The sequence below is a fragment of the Desmodus rotundus genome, chromosome 9 (assembly GCF_022682495.2).
Source record: "Desmodus rotundus isolate HL8 chromosome 9, HLdesRot8A.1, whole genome shotgun sequence".
Classification (NCBI taxonomy): domain Eukaryota; kingdom Metazoa; phylum Chordata; class Mammalia; order Chiroptera; family Phyllostomidae; genus Desmodus; species Desmodus rotundus.
In genome coordinates this window covers 39,384,857-39,405,285 of record NC_071395.1, presented here as the reverse complement: position 1 = coordinate 39,405,285, position 20,429 = coordinate 39,384,857, and the positions used below count along the sequence as shown (strand labels likewise).

At 53.8% G+C, this 20,429-nt stretch overlaps 1 protein-coding gene across 3 annotated transcripts; it reads right to left on the bottom strand.

Moving 5' to 3' along the window:
* Nucleotides 1–17: 17 nt before the first annotated feature.
* Nucleotides 18–19,953, bottom strand: HDGFL2 (HDGF like 2). Of its 3 annotated transcripts, none has more exons than XM_024569027.4 (16): nt 19,776–19,953; nt 17,220–17,296; nt 16,990–17,128; nt 10,133–10,324; nt 6,584–6,700; nt 6,401–6,472; nt 5,365–5,527; nt 5,162–5,237; nt 4,735–5,050; nt 4,042–4,142; nt 3,041–3,114; nt 2,802–2,872; nt 2,327–2,428; nt 1,871–2,084; nt 1,029–1,161; nt 18–577 (listed from the first exon to the last, which is right to left on the bottom strand). In XM_024569027.4, exons 1-16 carry the CDS (start codon nt 19,845–19,847, stop codon nt 478–480), a joined length of 2,019 nt encoding a protein of 672 aa, XP_024424795.1. In that variant the 5' UTR covers nt 19,848–19,953; the 3' UTR covers nt 18–477. The 3 variants fall into 3 exon arrangements, with proteins under 3 accessions (XP_024424795.1, XP_053767972.1, XP_024424794.1); XM_053911997.2 differs by having other exon boundaries at nt 19–580; nt 5,365–5,524; XM_024569026.4 differs by having other exon boundaries at nt 249–580.
* Nucleotides 19,954–20,429: the final 476 nt, after the last annotated feature.

The following is a 20,429-nucleotide window of genomic DNA, read 5'->3' as shown; positions in this document are numbered from 1 at the left end:
AAACCACAGCCTCTATTTGAGCCTCAAAGTTCAGAGAGTTTTATTTTTCCTTTATTATTTTTGGAAAGGCTTTGTTCCTACCCCTGTTTCACTAGCAGCCCTAACAGAATAGGACCACCATTCAAACCAAGCGCACGTTCGCTATATATGGTGACACTATGGCTTAGAACACTTGGTTCCCAAGTGGGCCCTTGATAGCTCCAGACCTCTTCCCAACTCCATCCCAGCTGCACCAGTAACACTAGAAAACCAAGCCAATAAAAGTGATTTTTTTTCATTAAAAAAACCCTTTATAGTCATTTCATGTAGGTTGGAAATCACAGAAATTGGGCAGAAAAAAACCCCAAAGGGACAAATACAAATGAAGAGCACGGCATCTCCCCAAGTTTCCTGCTCCTTGGGAGGCCGGGAAGGAATGGGGCAGGCCTACGGGCAGCTACGTGACGGGCGGGGCCTGGCCGCCGGGCTGCCCGGGGCTCAGCTGTCCTCGTCGTCCAGGGACTCAGAGTCCACGCGCGCCCTCGGGCGCTCCTGCCGGTCCTTCCCAGGCCCATCCAGATCGGGGCCCTCCCTTGCGCTGCTGGTGAAGCACAGCACGGTGGGGTAAGCAGGCTGCCTTCCTGTCTGTCCATCTGTCTCCTTCTAGCAGTGACAGACTAGAAGCCCTAGGCTCCCCCCGCCATGCCCAGGGCAGTGGGTGTGCGTTGAGTGGTCTGGAGTCTTTAGCACGACCACACACCAGTCTCAAGGGTGCTTGTGACAGAGCCTGCCTGCTCCCACTCCTGGAGAGCCAGGAGGAAACCACTGTCCCTAGGGTCTGACCCAGGGCAGCTCGGCTCCCTTGACTGGGGTCCTGGGGTCCACTGCTAAGGTGGGGACAGGAGGCCCACACATGGGGGCCGAGTCCCTGGGACCCTGACCAGCACCAGCACCCCACTGGGAGCAACTGACAGCAGGTGCTCTCTGCCAGTTTCGTCACCCCCGTGTAGGAAGTAGCCCCCAGTGCTGCAGACCCCGGGGACACTTACTCATTGTGTACCAGGTCTTCGGAGGGGCCCCCCACCGGCCCCTCTTCCGAGTTCTGTCCTTCTTCCTGCTCCTTGTCCTCCGTGCTTCCACCCTTCTGGGATGTGGCCTCACCATTCACAGAGGCAGAGAGATCTGGGGGGTGGGGGGCGGAAGGGCATTGTGGGACACTATGGCGCAATCATCTAGGACCCTCCATCCCCTTCTATCGAGAGTGGGTAGGAAAGCAAGCCAGCTTGGGGACAGAGGACCTGTGACCCTCCTGAAGGGCCCTTACCCCATGCTCCCATGGTCACTTCTACCTCCCTGCCTCCCAGTTGCATGGGGACCATCAGCTCCACCAGGCCAGAAGCACTGCAGCCAGCCTGGGCCCCTCAAGAAGGGAAGGGCCAGTCAATGAGTATCTGAGGATGGGATGGAAATAAGGAGAATGACACCCCCTCTCTGGGCTATTCCTTGGGCTGCTGAGGCCTTTTCAGCCAAGCCAACTTGATGCCAGTGGGAAGGGCTGCTCCAAACATCTGTCATCAGGACCAGGTGACCTCAGCATGAAGACCCTCCTGCTCCCAGAGGCTGTCCCTGCTGGAAATGTCCTCTTTCTCCTCTCAGCTCACCCATGACCCTGCAGGTCCAGGCCGAGGCCGGAGCCTCCCAGGAGCGCTCACACATACCTGGCCAGAACACACACAGCCTCCTATGCTAGCTGGCCCTGAGGGTCCAGAGCCCGGCAGCAACCTAGGCGTATGCGTGTGTACCAGCCATCAGCTGCTTTGGGGGTGTGCAGAGAGCACCAGCAGGGCGCACCACCCAAGTCACTGTGGGAAGAGCCCACCTGGCTCCTCACCAGCACTGGCCTCATCCTCTGCCCTCTCTGATGGGGCCTCCTCTCCAACCAGAGCCTCCTCGGCCTTCTCTGCCTCAGCCTGCTCCTTCTCCGCTCCAGTTCTGGCAGCCTTCTGGATGGCCTCAATCTTTGGTCCCAGGACCCGTGACTTGAGCCGGGTGTAGACTTCCGCGGCCTTCTCCATCACCTCCTTGTTGGCCTTGTAACGGCGAATCTGCCCACCAAGAGGCCTGGCTCAGAGAAGGCAGGTGGCCTCGCCCCCCACCCGAGACCCTCCCTATTGTTGCCACCACCTCAGCACCTCTCCTGGCAGCTGGCACTGCTCAGCCAGTCTGCCGGCTTTCTCCCCACTGACCAAAAGCAGCTATGGCCAGGAACACCGGGCTCCCTGGCAGACCGCCACCTGCTTGGACCCACCTGCCCCAGCCCCCTTCCACCCCTGGGCTCCAACTGTACCTTTTTCAACGTGGCCACCACATCAGTGTTCTTCTGGAGGATATGTGAGGTAACCTGCAGGGTCCCAAGCTCCTCTAGTGCATTCAAACACCTCTTCACATCCTGTAGGGCAGAAAAGGAGGGAAAGCACTCAGAAGACCCAGTGGGTCAGAGAAGGACACCATGGGTCAGAGCTTCCTCTGTGGGGAGTGCTAAGTGACAGAGAACCCCAGGGACAGCAAAAAGACCCAGAACTTGGAGGATCCTTGGGGCCTGCCCACAGTGCCCCCTAGTGAGGACACCAAGCACACTGCACCTGAGGATGTCCCTCAGCTGGGGGCACACAGACACAAGGACCCCTGCCCCCCACACCCCAAGGGACTCTGGAGTCACCTCCATTTCTGGGGACTTCTACGGGAGCTGTAGACATTATGGGGTGGCAGGAACTGCTTCACTCAGAGAAAGTGGCTCCCCGTGGCCCCGAGGAGCATCTTACCGGATTATCGACTTTCAGGGCATACTTGATTTCGCTGTGCAGCTTCTGAAGCTTCTCCTCCACGGAAGGTTCTGCGGCCAGGAGAGAATGCATCACCTGGGCCTAAGCCCCCACACCAGACGTGGTCAAGAACCTGCCTGAGCACTGCTGTGGTGACAGATGCAACCTTCCCCCCTCCCGACCTCGGCAACCTCGGGCGGCTAGAGCTTGGGCTGTGAGCAGGACAGCCAGTCCCTCACCTTTCTTCTTCTCAACCTTCCGGTCCAGTGGGAACCCTTCTGACCGCTTCCGGGTTCGTTCCACCTTCATGGGCCTGTGAAGACTCATTCCCCTTAGGCCTCTGACCAAAATCCACAAGGCCACCCTGCCCCAACCACCGACATCCTCCCCACCAAGGGCTGGGAGCTACAGAAGGAAACTTTTAGGAGGCCCTGGAAGCTGGGAAGAAGGGTCAGGGACCATTGTGACCTGGTCTAAGACAGGCATCTGGGACAAATCATGTGAAATCTCAAAATTCTTTATTTTTTTCTCATGTGGCTGAGGATTAGTAGCTAGTACGTAAAATCTAGTGGGTGAGCTATTAATAGGCACTCACAGATGACAGAAACGCTCACAGTTCCAGTTCTACTCTACTGGGCAGTCTGACTGCCCAGTTCCCAGCGGGCAGATTCCAACTGACAGCGGAGCACCACTTAAAAATGGCAGGGAGCCCGGGCTGGGTAGTTCAACTGGTTAGAGCGTCATTCCAATACACCAAAGTGCGGGTTCAATCCCTGGTCATGGTACATACATGAACCAATGAATGAATGCATAAATAAGTAAAACAACAAATCGATGTTTCTCTCTCTTACAAATTAATAAAAAAAATGTTTTAATGGCAGAGATGTGCCATCCCCACACCTTGGTGGGCAGTGGATTTAAAAAGGCTGAGAACCACTGGTCTGGGGACAATTCCCCGCTTTGGCACTGATACTGGGGCGGGGCCATTCCCTGTGGGGGGCCATCCAGGACACTGCGGGGTGAGAAGCAGCATCCCTGGCTCCCATCCATTCAATGTCAGAAGCACCCCAGTCAAGGACCACAATCCTGAACAGGAGATACTTCAACTAGGTCTGTCTACCAAATTAAATTGGAAAGCTGGGCCCCTCCTAAGAGAAAGAGGTTCCCCAGAAGGCTGAATACCTTGAGGACCACAACGGCTTTGGGGAGCTGTGGAAGGACAGGCTAAGGGAGTGCTGACCTGGACCGGGGCTTCTCCTCAGGGCGCCCTCTCTTCTCCTTCTGGCTGGGTCTCTTCACAGGCTCTGTGCTTTGTGGCAGCTTCTTAGCTGACTTCTTCACCTGCAGCAATAAAACCGGGGTGGGAGAGGCTTGCCCTGAACTCCTGAACTGTCTCTCTTAGAAATAAAAGCTTGATACTTCCTGCTGCCACCTTCACACTGCTTGGAGCTGGTGGAATGGACAGGATGGGATGGAAAAGACCCCTGGGACCAGTCCCTCCCTAGAGAGCAGATTCTCAGCCTCTCGAAGGGCTGACCAACAGTGGGGCAGCCCACCAAACTCCTCCTTCCAAGCAGGACACTTCCTGAGGCAAGGAACTTGGTTCCCCTTTTGGAACAAAAGGGAGAGCGGCTGGGAGAGAAGGGTTGTTGTCAGGCTTCCCCCACCCTCATATGGAGGGGGACCCTGGGCTTAGTCTAGAATGTGATGGGCCTGGGAAGTCGGCCTCTCAGATCCAGGCCAGACTAGAAGCATCGTCAGGCGGGTAGCTGACAGGCCCGCACCATCACATGGTGCCTGCTGGTCACCACTGCCCCCACTGGCAGAAATGGACTTGCCCGAAGGGGTGATTGTTAGGGAGAAGCCTCCTCAGTCACCCATGTTTCCCCATTACCCTCCATGAGGCCCCCGTGACCCCACCAGGTGGGCACACCTCTCTCTCCAGCTCAGCCTCGGGCTCTGAGTCAGAGGAGGACTGGGGACCCCGTCCCCGACCCTTCCGGCCACGCTGCTTCCTGACGGGCTCTTCCTCGTCCCTGAGCTCATCGCCGCTGCTGCCCCCGCTGCCCCCGTGCAGGGCCTCCCCGCGCTCGGCCCGCTCTCGCCTCCTCTCCTTCTCCTCCTTCTCCTGCTCCCGCAGCCGCCGCAGCTCCTCTTCCTGCTCTCGGCGCCGCCGGGCCTCCAACTCACGGCGGCGTTCCTCGTCTCGGCGCTTCCACTCGCTGATTCGGTCTACCTCCTCACTGTCGCTGGAGGTGTGGGCCAATTAGAGGAAGCCTGGTCCTCAGGAGGTGCTGCTTCAGACCCACCCGCAGCCTGGCTGAGGACCCTGCCAGAGGTGACCCGGGGCTGTCACCCACCTGTCACTGCTTGAGCTGCTTGGGGGTCGTTCGGGCTTCAATTTCCGCCCGCGGGGTTTTGGGGGAGGCTTCTCAGCTATGAAAAAGTAGGAGGGGGTAGTTTCTCCCACACCAGCCTCCGAGAGGGGTGGGGGACACCCACAGGCCAGCCCAGAGGCCAAGGGCCCATGGAACCATGTCAGGACCAGTGTCAGCGATCCTACCTGGCTTCCGGCTCCGGGGAGGTTTCTTTACTGACACATCTGAGTCAGAAGAGGACGAGGAGGCCAAAGAGGAGGAGGAGGCTGACCTGGCCACCACCACTGGCTCACCCTTGGCCCCTTCTGATTCCGGTTTGGAGTCTGAGTCGGAAGCAGAGGGCAGCTTCTGGGAGAGGCCAGGGCATGGAGGTGAGAGAGCAGACCCCAGCACCCCCTGTAGCCCCCAACCCACAAACACCCGCTTCCCCCAAATTGGAAAAGCTTCATCTAGGCCTGGAATCACAGGGAGTCCTGGATGCGCCTGCAGCTGCCTGATCCTTCATCTCTCAGTTACTGCGTGTGATCTACCTAGACCTCCTTCCTCCTGGGTGAAGTGCAGGGGGTCAAAGGAGATACACAGCTTTTTTTTCCCCAGTGGCAAGAGCTTTTCAAATACCACAAAGTCTTGCCTGGAGACCCAACCAGATGAGATGCCCTCTTACACCATCTCTGCTGTTGACTCTGCTGGGCCCTCAGCACACAGACAACACATACCTGGACACAACTCTCACATAATTCTTATACATGCCAGACAACACACTGGTACACCTACACATACCATACACGTACACTGATGTAAGCACGCATGTGCTCACACATGCACTCACACACACTCACCACACAGATTTTTGTCTTCCTCTCCACCCGCCCCCCCTCCACAGGGAACCTAAGGCTGCTTCACTGTCATCTGATGCCAGCACCCCAGCATCCCACTTGTTACACCAGCCTGGAGACTCTGGTCAGCAGCAGCAGCAGCCACGTCATCTCCTCATCAGGAAGTGCTTTGCAAATATGGTACTTGGGAACTATGGGCTGAGGCCATTGGTGAAACCAGAGGCTGAAGTCGGAGGTGCCCTGGGGTCTCCTTGTGGCCTACACCCTACACTCCTCCAAAAAGAACCCGACTCTAATTGTGGACAGTGGATAGTAACCTTGGAGAGAAGCTCTAAGAAGTTTCTCCCAGGTGGGTATGGGGTAAAAAGAAAACAAACACCTCTACCTTTTTCTTCCGTCCTGCCAGGGGGCCCCGCCGTGGCACCCGGACCACGGCTTTCTTCTCAGGGGTGAAGTCCTGGGCAGAGAGAAGGGAGCTAAAGAGGCCCCACTGGCTGGCCGCTGCTCTGCTCAGCTCCCTCCGGTACATCTCTCCCCCACGCAGCCGAGGAGCCAACTGCTTGCTCACCTGGTCACTGGTCTTCTCTGACTCAGACGAGCTTTCAGAGTTCTCCTCCTCAGATGGGGACACGCTGGCCTGATCCAGGTCGCTGGAGGCCTTCCGGGCTCGTTTTGACACTGACATCTAAAAAGGGAGCAGCCCGAATGGATCAGTGGCCATGAAAGCACATGTGCCCAGCAGAGCCATCTCCCACCTGACCCCTACGGCCCAGCGAAGAGCTGAGGTTCTAGAACCTTTGCGAGGGCAGTGGGGGGACCCTTTGTGAATCTGATAAAAAACCGGGGAGCTTAAACCTTGAGGACACTGTGCTAAATGAAATCGACCAGTCACAAAAGGTCAAATGCCATAGGCTTCCACTAACAAGGGGCCCCTAGAGGAGTCAGATCCAGAGAGACAGGAAGTAGCTGGTGGGTGCCCGGGGCTGGGGGAGGGGGTGGGAGTCAGTGCGGAATGGGGACAGAGTTTCAGTCTGGGAAGGCGGGAAGGTGGGAAAGTTCTGGAGGTGGACAGTGGTGGTGGTCGCACAACTATGCGAATATATTTTAAACCACTGAGGTATACACTTAAAAACGGTTAAAATGGTATTTATTATGGTATTTATATTTTACTAAGATTAAAAAAAGAAGAAAAATCAAACCAGAAATACTTTCCCCAGAAAAACATACACGCACATACTTTGGAAATAAAGATGGTGAACGTATGTGAAATGCCAGTGAACTGTGTATTTCAGAACACTTCATTTTGTTATATAAATTTCACCTCAATAAAAATTTCAAAAGATACACGTGTGCGTGTGTATACCATACATACCTACGCACAATCTGAATTGTTTCAAGGATCTGTAGACTGATGCCCTCCCCAAGAAGCCACCTTAAGAGTCCTTATGAAGGAAGAAGTGAGGAAGTATAGAGAACTGAGCTCCAGAAATATGCCCTGGCTGGTGTGGCTCAGTGAACTGAGGCCCAGTCTGCCAACCGAAAGGTCGCTGGTTCAGTTCCCAGTCTGGGCACACGCCTGGGTTGCAGGCCAGGTCCCCCATTGGGAGCGTGCAAGAGGCAAATGATCGCTCGTACATCGATGTTTCTCTACCTCTCTTTCTCCCTCCTTCCCCTCGTATCTAAAAACATAGTAAATAAATAAAGTCTTAAAAAAAAAAAAAAAGATCCTTGTCCAGTGACAACCAGTCTTCTATTTGGGCAGCTGTTCACTTAAAAAGTACTTTTGCCTCTACTCTGTTACAAATAACACGCAGTTCCTTCTTTAAAAATTGCTTCCTAAGCACATCCCTGCTCCACGCCTTGTCCAAAGCCAGGCTGAACTGTGTCCCCCTAAAATTGAAATTTGAGAGCCTAACCTCTGGAACCTCAGGATGTGACTATATTTGGAGATGGGGGTCTTTAAAGAGGTCATACAGTGGGCCCTAATCCAGTAAGACTGGTGTCCTTCTAGAAAGAGCGCGGGACACAGAGGGGAGAGGACAGGAGCACACAGGAAGGAGACGGCTGTCTACAAGGCAAGGAGCAAAGGCTCAGCGGGAACCAGCCCTGCCTAGCACCTCGACCTCGGACTCTGGTCTCCAGATTTATATGAAAATAACTGTCGTTTAAGTCCTTTCTTATGAGGTACTTTCTTATGATGGACTGAGCACATCGTATCCTCAGCGACACTCTAACAAGAGGCCTCAGCTCTCATGCAACTTATCTCATCAGAAGAAACAAACAGAAATGTTAATTAACGATGTGAGAGAAGAGCAAGTCCAGTGAAAATAAAAGAGGACGCTGTGGTGGAGAGTGAGAGTGTGCCTTAAAGTGGGGGTCGGAGAGAGCTGCTGAGAAACCTGCAGGACCAGGACACGGAAAACACAAGGAGCAGGTTCCTAGGTTGAGGACACAGCAAGTACAAAGCACCTGGGGTGGAAAGCAGCGTGGCATTTTCAAAGGCATGGAAAGGAGCTGGGGTGGCTCGCAGGAAGCACCATGTCGGAGGGTCCAGCTCGCTCCCCTTCCACCAGGGCCCTGGGTGAGTCCTCACTCCAGGGTGGCTGGTGGCTGCCGGTGGTTACTGAACCCTAATGAAAGGAGGCCGCCCATGGGGCCATTAAGAAGGATGAGTACAAAGACCACAGCATCCCTCGGATTTGGGAATGGAGCACCCAGGCTGTGCTAAGTGCAGTGGGGTTAGGAGTGAATGGTCTTTTAAATTTTTCCCCAGTATTGTTAAAAGGTGTAATAATAATTAACTTATATTTGTTTAATGCAAAGTTAGCCAAAAAAATATCTGTACATACACCGACTGACCTATAAATAGTGATTTCTCTCCAAGTGGGATATGGGATGGGTGTTTACAGATTTATGTTTTAACTTCTCTAACAACAGAAATTATGGGGACTTTGAAAAAACAATACCAAGTATAAATCATAAAAAGTTGGGGGGGGCAACTAAATGTCAAAAAATCTTAATATATTGGTTAGAATTCATCCACGCCATAGACTACTTCTCAACCACTGATACCTGCCATCTTAAAATAACATTCAACAAGGAAATGCTCATGTTAGGTGGGGAAAAACAGGCAAGACACATACTGCATGTACGGATTGCCAGTTCCATACTTTACACATACCCATACACCGTGTGAGCCTCCCACGTCCCAGAGAAGACACCAACGAGTGTCCCTAGCCCTTGGTGCAGAAAACCCTCAGAGAGTATGGGTCTCTTTTACCAGCTTCTTCACCCTTTCTGCATCTTGATAGCTTACATACAATGAGCAGAGCTCATTGTTATCACTGGAACCAGAAACAAATGTTATTTTTAATAATGAAAAGAATGCCTTAGTCTATCAAGAGTTTGCTGCAGGTGCTGGTCCTTTCATTCTGCACCCAAATATTCAGAAGCAATCAAAAGGCAGAAGAGAAAAAAAGGCAGGAAAAAGATATATCCAAACAGCTGAAAACACAGGCCCACACAAAAACCTACACACGGCTGTTCACAGCAGCCTCATTCATAATGGCCAAAAGGTAGAAGACACCCAAATGGCCACCAACAGATGAATGAATAGACAAAATGTGGTCCTTACAGAAGAATATTATTCAGCCATGAAAAAAGGGGAAGCTACGGCGTGGATGGACCTTGACCACGTGATGCTCAGTGAGAGAAGCCAGACGCAAAAGGCCGGAGTGTGTGATTCCATTTAGGTGAAATGTCCACAACAAACAAACCCAGAGAGACAGGAAGCAGATTCGTGGGTGTCGGGGGCTGGGAGCAGGAGGTGAGGAGTGACTGCTAATAGGGACAGGGTTTCTTTTGGGAAGATGGAATGTTCTGGAATTAGACGTGGTGACGGCTGCACAGCCCTGTGAATGTAGTAAAAACCACTGAACTGTGTATTTTGAGAGGGTGGATTTCATGGTATCTCAATTGTTTTCTAATGCGTGTGGGGAAAAAAAAAAAGAGAGTCAAGGTGGGTGGGTGGGCAGGCCGCAGGGTGCAGCCCCAGCGTGGGAGCAGGAAGGGTCAGGGCCACTGGCCCCCCACAGGCCAGGCACACCTGCCCCCCTACCTTCAAGGCTGATGCCTTTCGCTTCAGGCTACTGTTGTCACTGCTCTTGTCCGAGTCCGAGTCACTCTCCATCCTGTCGCTGGTGGCTGCAGCAGTCACAGCTGTGACGGCCATGGCCCCCCTTTCCTCGTCGTCCTCACTCCTTCCCGCCGGGTCCGCTTCAGGGGCCTCGCTGTCAGAGGAACTCACCGGCTGGGGGCGGGAAGGCAGACAGTGAGTCACCCCTGGGCTTCAGTGGACTTCCCAACCAGCACAGGAACTCAAAGCGCAGCACCCACTGGCGGCAGCGTCAGAAATGCTAGGGCCTCCTCACTTTCCCAGTGGGGGAACTGAGGCAGGAGGTTCAGATGGACAAAAGTAGGATTCAAGCACTGTGGGATTCAAGGTCAAACCCTGGGCAAGTGACTTAAGCCTCTCCAATGAAGGTGCCACCGTTTTGGCCTCATAGGGCTATGACGAGGATGAGACACCAGGGGAATGTGACATACTTGGGACAGTACCCAGACTGGCACAAGAGGTCCCCCGAGGCTTCCTTATTATTATTATTTTCATAATAAAGAGGAGGAAGTCAACCTAGAACGGGTCCTCTGGGCTTGAACTTCAAGCCACTATTATTTCTGTTTTACCCAAAATTCCTGCTCAGGCATTGACAGCCACAAAGACAGCAAATACATGGTGCTTCTGTGCAAACACATGCCAGGCTCATTTACAACTCAGTCACTTTGGGGAGCAGGTGCTGGGTGCCAGGCACTGGGCTAAGTAGGCAGTGAGCGCCCAGATACCAACAGGGCATGGCCCCTGCCCCTGGGGAGCTTACAATCTGGTGGGAGAAACGACCACAGCCATTGAACAAACCAATGTCACACACTGGTAATGGGCAGCAAGGAAAATACTGGCCCGTGGGCAGGAGGGAATTGAAGCGAGGTGGGTGCCAAGTGGTAGGAGTACTTTACAATAGGAAGGGGGCCCTCAGAGGATGTGACGTTTTAGCTGAGGGGCTGTCCCAAGCACACAAAAGGACAGGGGCCAGACACATTTGTGAAGACAGGATCAGCATAAATGAAGGTCCCCTAAGGAACCTGGACGCTGGAGGAGGGCAGCGCACAACGAAGGAGAAGCAAACGGCAGCGGAGAGGCTGGGGGTTAGGCTGGGCCAGATCACGCAGGAGTTACCAAGGCTCAAGGAGATCGGGCAGAGGACACAATGACAGTCAGGCCACAGGGTTTTCTCGGGTCCTTTTTGAACTCCTTGTGGATGTTTTATGTTTGCAAGAGGAAAATGGATAGGCCCAGCCATATTCAACCACCAACCACTCATCCAGTGAATGTCACAGAATACCTACTATGTGCCCGGCCCTGTGTTGGTGCTGGGGCTAGAGATGAGTAAGACAGGGTCCCTGCCCTTGGGGAGCTCACAGTCTAATGGGGAGACAGACAAGTAAAGGCACAATTACAACATGGCATGAGGTGTTCACCCAGCCAAATCCAAGTGTAAAAATCAGGCCAGGTTATTTCATGGTATGTACGTCTTTTCTAAATAACTGATTTTTTTTTTTTTAAAGAAAGACACTGAGATTCTTAAAAGCCACATTCTCAAGAAACAACCCCATGTCAACCCACTGAGGAATGTCAGTAAACGCGGGGTAGCTGCAGAATGGAACACCATGCGGCCACACACAGGAGCGATCTGACACACACTAACGACACGGGCGGCAACCGAAACACGCCCAGCGGGCAGCCAGACACAAAGGACCAAATACGTGATTCCATTCGCATGAAAAGTCCAGATTACGCAAACTCGTCAAAAGAGAAAGTGGGTTAGTAGTTCCTAGGGGTTTTTTTTCTTCTGAGAGAGACACACAGAGACATCGATTTGCTGTTCCACCTATTTATGCCCTCACTGGTTGACTCTTTATGTGCCCTGACCAGGGATCAAACCTGCCAACTCTGGTGCATGGGGATGACAGTCCAACCAACTGAGCCCCTGGCCGGGTCCAACAGTTCCTAAAGTTTGGGGGAGAGACTCAGGGTGACTGCTAATGAGAAGGGGGATGGGAATGTTCTGAAATCGGTCAGGAGTGATGGCCGAACAGTGAATGTAGTCAGTAATAGCCAAAGGTAGTATATGCCTTAAAATTATGAATTTTATGTTATGTAAATTTCACCCCAATTAAAATAAACACTACCCCAAAAAGCCACCTTTGCTGGGTATGACGACAGCTGGGTTCAATGGACTGGAGCAGAGCATGCACTCTGGCCAAGCACAAAGCAAGGAAGCCAAAGGGGCACGAGGGTGGGGGAGGAGTCTCTGGGGCCACACGGACAGGACGCACTGAGGGAGACTAGAATGAGGAGCATGGAGACGGAGGTTTGTGTGGCTGGGTGGCCAGGTGGAGGGCCGTGAACAGACGGACAGAGGGAGAGGTCAGGTCTCAGCAGCACATCACGGCGGAAACGCACAGAAGAGAATGAAAATGTGAGAGCGGGAGCGTGGATGCCAGAGCTGGACCAGGGACAGCAATGCCAGAGGAGGGGCGGGGCAGGGCAGGGCAGGGCAGGGGAGTGGCAGCGAGGGAACTCAGCCTCTCATTCCTCCCTGCTCCATGCTCACTCGTGTGTAAAGTCCTGTTCTTCCCCACGGAGAAATCAAAGTCCCAAGCCCTCCCAAGCTTCACCACAATCCCTATTTAATAGGCAAGAGAAATGAGAATCAGGAGTTGGCAGGACTTAGCCGCTCAGCACCTAACCGTCTGCCTTGAGCATTGTAACCAAGGGCCTCAGGCCGGGCAGCAGGGCCCTCTGTGTACTGTTTCACAAGGTTAGAATGGGTAACACTAAGGGCAAGGCCCGAACCTATATTGCTAGAAGAACTTCATGATGGGTTTCTGTCACACCTCTGCTTCTGGACTGAGGAGCACCACTGGTGAACAGAAAAGGGAAATGCTAACCCGCTTGTCACTTAGAGAGTAAGTGACTAACTGGCTGGTCCAAAGATCTTTTTGCAGGTGTTAGTTAAATGCGACCCACCAGACACTGAGCTCATCATCTCTTTCTCTAACTCACAGGAGCTGTCATTCTCTTTTTGCAGATGAGAAAACAGGCGGTGTGACAAGATCACGCAAGCAAAAAAGTAACAAAGCCGGGATGCGAGGCAGGTCCACCTTAGCCGCGAGCCTGGGCCCTGCACACAGCTGGTGCTTATTAAATCCCTCCTCACTTCTGCCAAGCTCTTGACCAACTGTGATCCGATCTGGGCCTCCACGGCCATCAGGCAATTGGGACGAATGGGCATGGTCCCCAAACGGGGAAACTGGGTCTCTGGGAAGGCTAGTGACTTGCCCTACACTCTGTTTGTGGCTAAAGCCAGAAATTCTGATCTGGGTCAGCCCGTGGGATCTAAGCACCTGCCAACAGAAGCTTTGGGAACTCCGGGTCATGTGGAAAAGTTTGGGGGGCATCCCGACACCCAGTGACTGAGTGAGATGAGCACTAATTTCTCTCACTATCCTAAGGGATCTGCAGGTGAGTGAGGCGCAAAGGGCAGATCAAATCCAGCCCGGCCTCCTCATCCCCATCCACCGCCCTGCACTGACTGTGTGACTGCACTCGGTTCCTGACGTGCACTTGCTCACCTGCACGCAGGTCCAGGCGCCCGCACAGCATGGCTCTTGACCCTGGACCCCTCCTCGCAGAGGTCATTCTCTGCACCCTCCTTCTCCCTCAGAGCCCCACCACGGCTTATATCATCCAGAGGAAAAATAACTTCAGCCCGGGAGGCAGGAGGCCTAGGATTTAGTCCCGGCTCCACTCTAACCAGCTTGAGAACCTTGAAAAGGTCCCCTTACCTCTTCCTCTATCGGTGACCAGGATGTGTTAACTGGAATGTCTACAGGGTCCGGCAGAAGTAACAGTTTGAGTGTGGTTGGTAGGGTAATAGTGTGGTGTAATAATTTATAGTTTTAATTTGAACATTTCACCTAAAATGTCATATGGTGTGCTTGACTGTGTATTGTTATGTTACAGAATTACATGCTTATGATTGTGTAATAATTTAGTAATAAAAAAGGGGGGTGTTATTTGTGCTGGACCCTGTAGGTCAGCGGTTTCCACCCACGGTGATTTTGTCTCCCACGGGGCATGTGGCAGTATTGAGAGACGTTCTGGTTGCCATGACAAGGTGCCCCTGGCATGGAGTGTGGAGGCCAGAGATGCTGCTCGACACCCATGGTGCCCAGGACAGCCCCAAAGAAAAATCCGGCCCAAATGTTGAAAAACCCTGGTCTGGGTCTAAAAAGGTCTCAGGTCCCAGCTGGGTCACTCTGGGCAATCCAGAGAACTCTCTGGGCCTCAGTTTGCTCATCTGTAAAAAGGAAAAGATGCCACTGGCCCACCCCACTCTCAGGATTACTGTGTGAATCAAAAGACAAGGAACGAAGCTGCAGCCATGCCAAGATACCATTTTCCACCTCCCGTCTGGCAACGGATGCGGAACAGGCCTTGCTGTACACTCCTGGTGGGGGCACCAGATAAGGTAAGGCTGTCAGAAAGAATGAGGCAGTTCTCCGCATGTTGCCGTGGGCCAGTTGTCAAGGTATATTATTATTGGGGAAATAAAGCAAATTAGAGAATTATATGCTTAAAAAAAGAAAGCTACGTAGGGTTTTCCACGAATAAAGAATCTTGGAAGGATGTGGAAGGAACTGCTTGCTGTGGCTGTCTTAAGAGGAGGCGGAAAGAGAGCGCCCAGGAGGCAGGACCGGCTTTTCACTGCACACCCCTGTTGTACCTTTTCCAATGGGTACCATGAGTCTTCACTGCCACTCCAAATGTAAAAATAAACTACAGCTCTGACCAGTATGGCTCAGAGGGTTGGGCATCGTCCCGCAGAGCAAAAGGTCGCTGGTTCGATTCCTGGTCAGGGTACCTGCCCAGGTTGCAGGCTGTCCCGACACGGGGCATGTACGAGGCAACCGATCGATGTTTCACTCTCACACTGATGTTTCCCTCCCTCTCCTTCTCTCTCCCTTCCCTTCTCCCTACAAATAAATAGAATCTTAAAGAAAGGAAGGAAGACAGACAGACAGCAAACAGAGAATAAAAAAAAGAGACTGCTCAAGTACTCAGTGATTCTAAAACTAAAAGCCTGCCTGTGGACTGGCTCCATCAGAAGCATCTCAGATGACACATGGGAAGCAAAACCCCAAGGTCCCCAGGCCTCAGCCCTAAACTGCTACATCTAAACCTCTGGGGTGGAGGGGAGGCAGGGATCTGCACTTTAAACCAATGTTCCATCTGTGGGCGTAGATTCATTAGAGAACCAAAGAGCAGTGAGAAGCTCTCACACTCAGAGCTACTTCTCAACTTGGGGAGCTTTTATGGGGCTGGTTTAATGCCAGTCACACCATTTCTCAGTTTTGTTTCCTCGAGGGCAGGCTTCTACACAGTACTCGGCAAGCTGTGGGTGTGCAATAAATATTAAATGGTGCGATGATTCACCAGGAGGCAATAAGCTTAGGACATAACCAAACAGAACTAGAGGTGGAGCCAGAAAAAGGTCTCATGAAACTCAATGACCTTAAAGGCCTTCGGATCCATTTACCCAAGCTGGGGACATGCAAAGCACAGGAGAGGACGGCCATCAAAGCAGGGGGATCTCTGTCTCCCAGACCCATCATGGGAGGTGAAAGTCAAATGCCTCCCAACATGCACTAAATGAAAGCCCGGTCCATCTGTTGAATGAACCCCAAATTTTAGGCTGTGAGCTCCTAGGAGGCAAGAAATGTGTGAGTCATCTTGAATTCCTGGTACCTAGCTGTGTGCAGGTGTCAACCCGGGAGTGTCGGGGGGTTAGTGGGTGGACTGAGCCACAGGAGAGGCACACTCAGACCATCTCAAGACCCAAAGTTCTCAAGTTGGACCAGGCCCCATAGAACTACTCCAACCTCCGCTCACACAAACCAGATGCTCTCCGACTCCTGCCTACCTCCCAGAGATCCTGCTGCAAGTGCTCTTCCTCCCTACCGGCCAAGCTCTGGCCCCTGCAGTCAGGCAGCTTGCTCCCAGCCGACCTTGTGCCCACCCCTCCCCACACCACCCACACAAACCCCCAAAGCCGTGGTTAACAGCAGAGTGAAGAATCCCCGCCCAGCCTCCCTTCATCTGCTTCTTACCCCAAAATACCCAGAGCGAGGCACTCTGCCATCTTTCCGCAGCCTTCCACAACTTGTTATGGCCGTACCACTAACTTTTCTAGATCCCTTCCTTTCCCCGAATGTTTCCAGATACTGATTCACCTCTAAGACATCATCTCTGATTCTTGGCATTTTTTTTCCCCACCTAAGCAAGAACTCTCACGTCTATTTACTAACTGCTGCCTTTTTCTGAGTCTAAAATTCGACAATAATGGCAGAAGTGGGAGTTATTATTGAAAGAGAAAACATTTTCCTCAGAAAACACAAGGTTTTATAAGGGCTCTAACAACACTGTTATAAATTCATGGTAATCCCAAAGCATGGGGTCTCACCAGGAGTCCCTCTCCACCCTGCCCAAGGGACGCTGGTAGGCAATGTCTGAGGTCATGCTTGGTTGTCACAACTGGGGTATGGAGGGTGCTCCTGGCATCAAGCGGGTGGGGGCCAGGAATGCTGAACAACACCCCACAGCACCCAGAATGGGCCCCTGCAGAACGATCCAGCCCAGGCTGTCAGCAGTACCAAGGGCGAGGAGCCCCATCCCAGAGACCTCTCCTTTTTCTATGAGATAAGCTAAGGCTACTTCTAGTTCCCAGTGCATACGAACACCCCCTGACTTGGCTCTGCGGACCCCATGTCAGCTGTCCCCCACCCCCACGTACTCACCAGAGGGGCGCTATAGCTGGCGTGGGGATTGTTCTGGATCTCCCACAGTCCCTCATTGAAGCCTTTCCTCTTGTTGGGCTTCCCGTACTTATCTTTCCACTTGTCGTAGGGAAATAGATCCTTGGGTCCCAGGAAGGCTCTGAAGAGAGAAATCACGCCAGTCCCAGGTGAGCCAGGGCACACCAGGGGGCACCAGGTGGGAAAGATCAAGCCCATCGAGAGACACTTACGTTTCATGTGTACCAAAGAAGAAGATGGGGTACTTGTTAGGTGGGGGTTTCACGGCACCATCAGCGATGTCATCAATCTGCGGTGGGTGAAAGGGCAGTTAAGGGGATGGCTGAGGAGCAGGGCGGCTTCACCCACTAACCCAGAAAAATCACTCAGAAATCAGACAGGTTGTCTGGGGGAAAGCATGCCAGGAGAAGGGAAGCCTTCTACCTAGGAAGATGCATCACCTTCCAGTTAGGCATCTGCATTCCTCTGTGCACCCCCATCCCCCACTGTCTATCTGTCCCTTCCCCCACACACAGGGTGCTCTCTCTGCCCCAAAGGTAGGTTCTTCACCTGAGCAAAACCAAAAATAGTCCTCTGAGCAGCCAGGCGCTGGGACCAAGCTCAGCTTCTATGAACTACCAGGATCCTCCCATGGGACCCCCTCCGGTGGTGGGATGGTTAGTCTCCCAGAGGCTGCAGCTGGCAGCTCCAAGGATGCAGAAGGTGGGGGGTGGGCTGCAGGAGACAGGCCCTGAGCATCCAGGAAGTCCCACCCTCTCCCTACAGGCCCATGGGCTCCAGCAGCTGTCAGTCACCTCCCCACAGGAGGCTAGCAGCCCCTTTACTTCCAATCAGGTGCTTGGAAATGTTCAGGGCTTAAGAGAGCTGGCTGGAAAGGGGTTGGAGGAGAGGCAGAAGCTGGTACTCTGGAAAGGGAAGTGCCCAAGAAGTTTCATTGCTCTGGTGTTCCCCAAGAAAATAAGCGTGAGCAAATCAGGTTAAAACAGGTTCTCTAGCCCCCATTAATTCCTTACCGTCTACTTCAACACCTGGGGACTGTGGAATCTTCCCTGCTCCCCTCACCCAGCTTCCTTCCTCAGTTTTATTTTTTTTCCTTCCTCAGTTTCAAAGGCTACTTTTCAAATTCTTGGCCCTGGGCTGTGGGTCTCGGGCATCCATCCCAAGCATCCCACTGCCACACAGAAGCATCCCAAATGCCATCACCCTGAAGCCCAGCCCAGCATGCCTTCCAGGCCATCTTCTGCTCTGGCCTCACCCAGGACTCACCTCTGAGCCTCAGGCCCAGACATCCTAGCAGCAGCACCAGCTCCAAACTGCTCTCTGGGCCCTGGGCCCTGAGGCTCTCCTGGCATCCTATGGAGGCTTCCCTTGCACTCAAACCCCCAGCTCTGACTGTTGACCTTCTGTTTACTTCCACCCAGAGGCAGGGAGCATACAGGCTGAAATCTCCAGCCATTTCACAGGACTGGTCCAGCAACTCCTGCACTCCATTCAAACCTTCAGCCTAGTCCTTCCACTGTCTCCTGCTTCTGCTTGAGCCTTGTACCTCTACCCCCCAAATTCCTTCAGTCCTACCAATCTCAGCCCTAGGGCAACTTTAGCCTTAAGACCTGGGGTTGACAATAACCTCCAGGTCCTTCCTCCACACTGACCGGCCCTTGACAGTACCAGGAACTCCACCCTGCAGATCTGATAAGGGACCCTAGGCTCAGGACTACCCATCAGACCTGGATGGCACCCTCAGACCATTTGGGTCCTTTGGATCATAGCTTCCTCCAAAGGGGGAACCCGAAGTCCCATCAGCCCAGCCCCCTTCCCTCATATGCTCTCTCTTTTGAGCTTGATTCCCCTTTGCAAGGGGCTAGTCTCTGATACCTGCATCCGGGAGAACTACCCCACCCCGAGCCCTCCCAACACACCATGTCCTCCCCCCTCACTCCATGCCCTAATCAGCCTCCTCCATCAGGCTCCAGGGGGAACCCACAAACACGTCTTATTTCAACTTCTGATCTTGGATGCCCAATGGCATGATCAGATCAAGTCCTTTCAGCTCCATTGATCTTACTAACAGAGTCCCAGCCCCATTTCCAGCCCTGGCCTCCCTCAGCCTTGACCCTCAACGTTTTTCCTTTGCTGCACCCTTCTTCCCTAGCCAGGCTCACACAAGGTCCCAGGACCCCCAGCCCTTCAGAACTTGGCTTCTTATGGCTTCGCCAATGCGGCCTTCAGTTTGGGACAATGCTTCCCATCAATTTGATCCCTCTCTTCAAATACCCAGTCTCTCAGCTCTACCCTCCTCCAAAGTTGAACCATGCCAGCTTAGGCCCCAGATCCCTCCAACCCCACCTCCCTCAACTCTGGGACCTCCGGAGTACAGGTCGCCGGGCGCGCGTTCTTCAGGCCAGGGTTCCCCAGGGTCGTGGGGGCTCCCCAGTACCTCGGAGTGCCAGTCCCTCAGGCCTGGGACACCCAGGCACCCTGCACGAGAGCTCCTCATGCCCGGCAGCCCCCAGCCCACCGGCGCGCGGGTGCCCCAGGCCCAGTGTGCCTCAGACCCCCTGAGTATCCCAGGCCCGAGGTTCCCCAGGTCCCCAAGGCCTGAAACTCCCAGATGCCCAGCGTGCGGGTACTTCAGGCCCAGGACCCCCAGACCTCCAGGAACGCGGGACCCTCAGACCATGGGGCCCTCCAGACCCCGGGCGCGCGGGTCCTCTACTGCCCCACCCCACCCCCACCCTCAGCCTGGCACATCTCCCGCTCGGCCTCACCCGGGCCGGCCAATGCGGGTAGCCCTTCATCTTGGCAAACACCAAGTCCCCGGGCTTGAAGGCGTGCGGCATGCTGGCGGCGGGAAGCCCAGGCCGCGGGAAGTGCCTGCAGCAGCGGCAGCGACGGCGGCAGCGGGAGCCGAAGCCGGGGGCGGGAGCAGGGAACGGAGGGGGCGGAGACGGCCGCTAGGGCAGCGGCCCGGCGCGTGCTTATTGGGCGGTGCGCCGCTGCCGGATGTCCCACCTTCCTTCCGTCACCGGCGGGGGACGCGGTCGCTCAGAACCACGTGCGGGGATAGAGGAGCGTGGGGACCAATGAGAAGAGGGGGCTGGAGAACACGTTAACGGGATTGGATAACGGGTAAAGCCCAGGGGCGTAACCCAGAGGCCTAATTGAAGGGGGAGGAGGTTATGGAAGGTGAAAGGGGAAAGGGGGAAGGAGGGAAACAGAGGTCCTCTGGGAGCGAAGAGGAGCGCAGCCGACCTCCTTCTGCCCGGGACCTAGGATGAAAGGGCGGGCTATAGACCTCCACAGGGAGAGGGGTTTTATGGAGGAGGCAGGCCATTGGATACCACAGTAAAGAACACCCAATCAATGCAGGCGGCGGGTCATTTGATAGCCTCAAAGTCCCAGGGGCGGGGCTTAAAACAGCT

Coding starts and splice junctions, on each gene's coding strand:
- HDGFL2 (XM_024569026.4), bottom strand. CDS start 19,847: ATGCCGCACGCCTTCAAGCCCGGGGACTTGGTGTTTGCCAAGATGAAG. Junction 5,528..6,400: donor TGGCAGGACGGAAGAAAAAG/GTAGAGGTGTTT, acceptor GGCCTCTCCCAG/AAGCTGCCCTCTGCTTCCGA. Junction 5,238..5,364: donor TCCCCGGAGCCGGAAGCCAG/GTAGGATCGCTG, acceptor ACTTTTTCATAG/CTGAGAAGCCTCCCCCAAAA.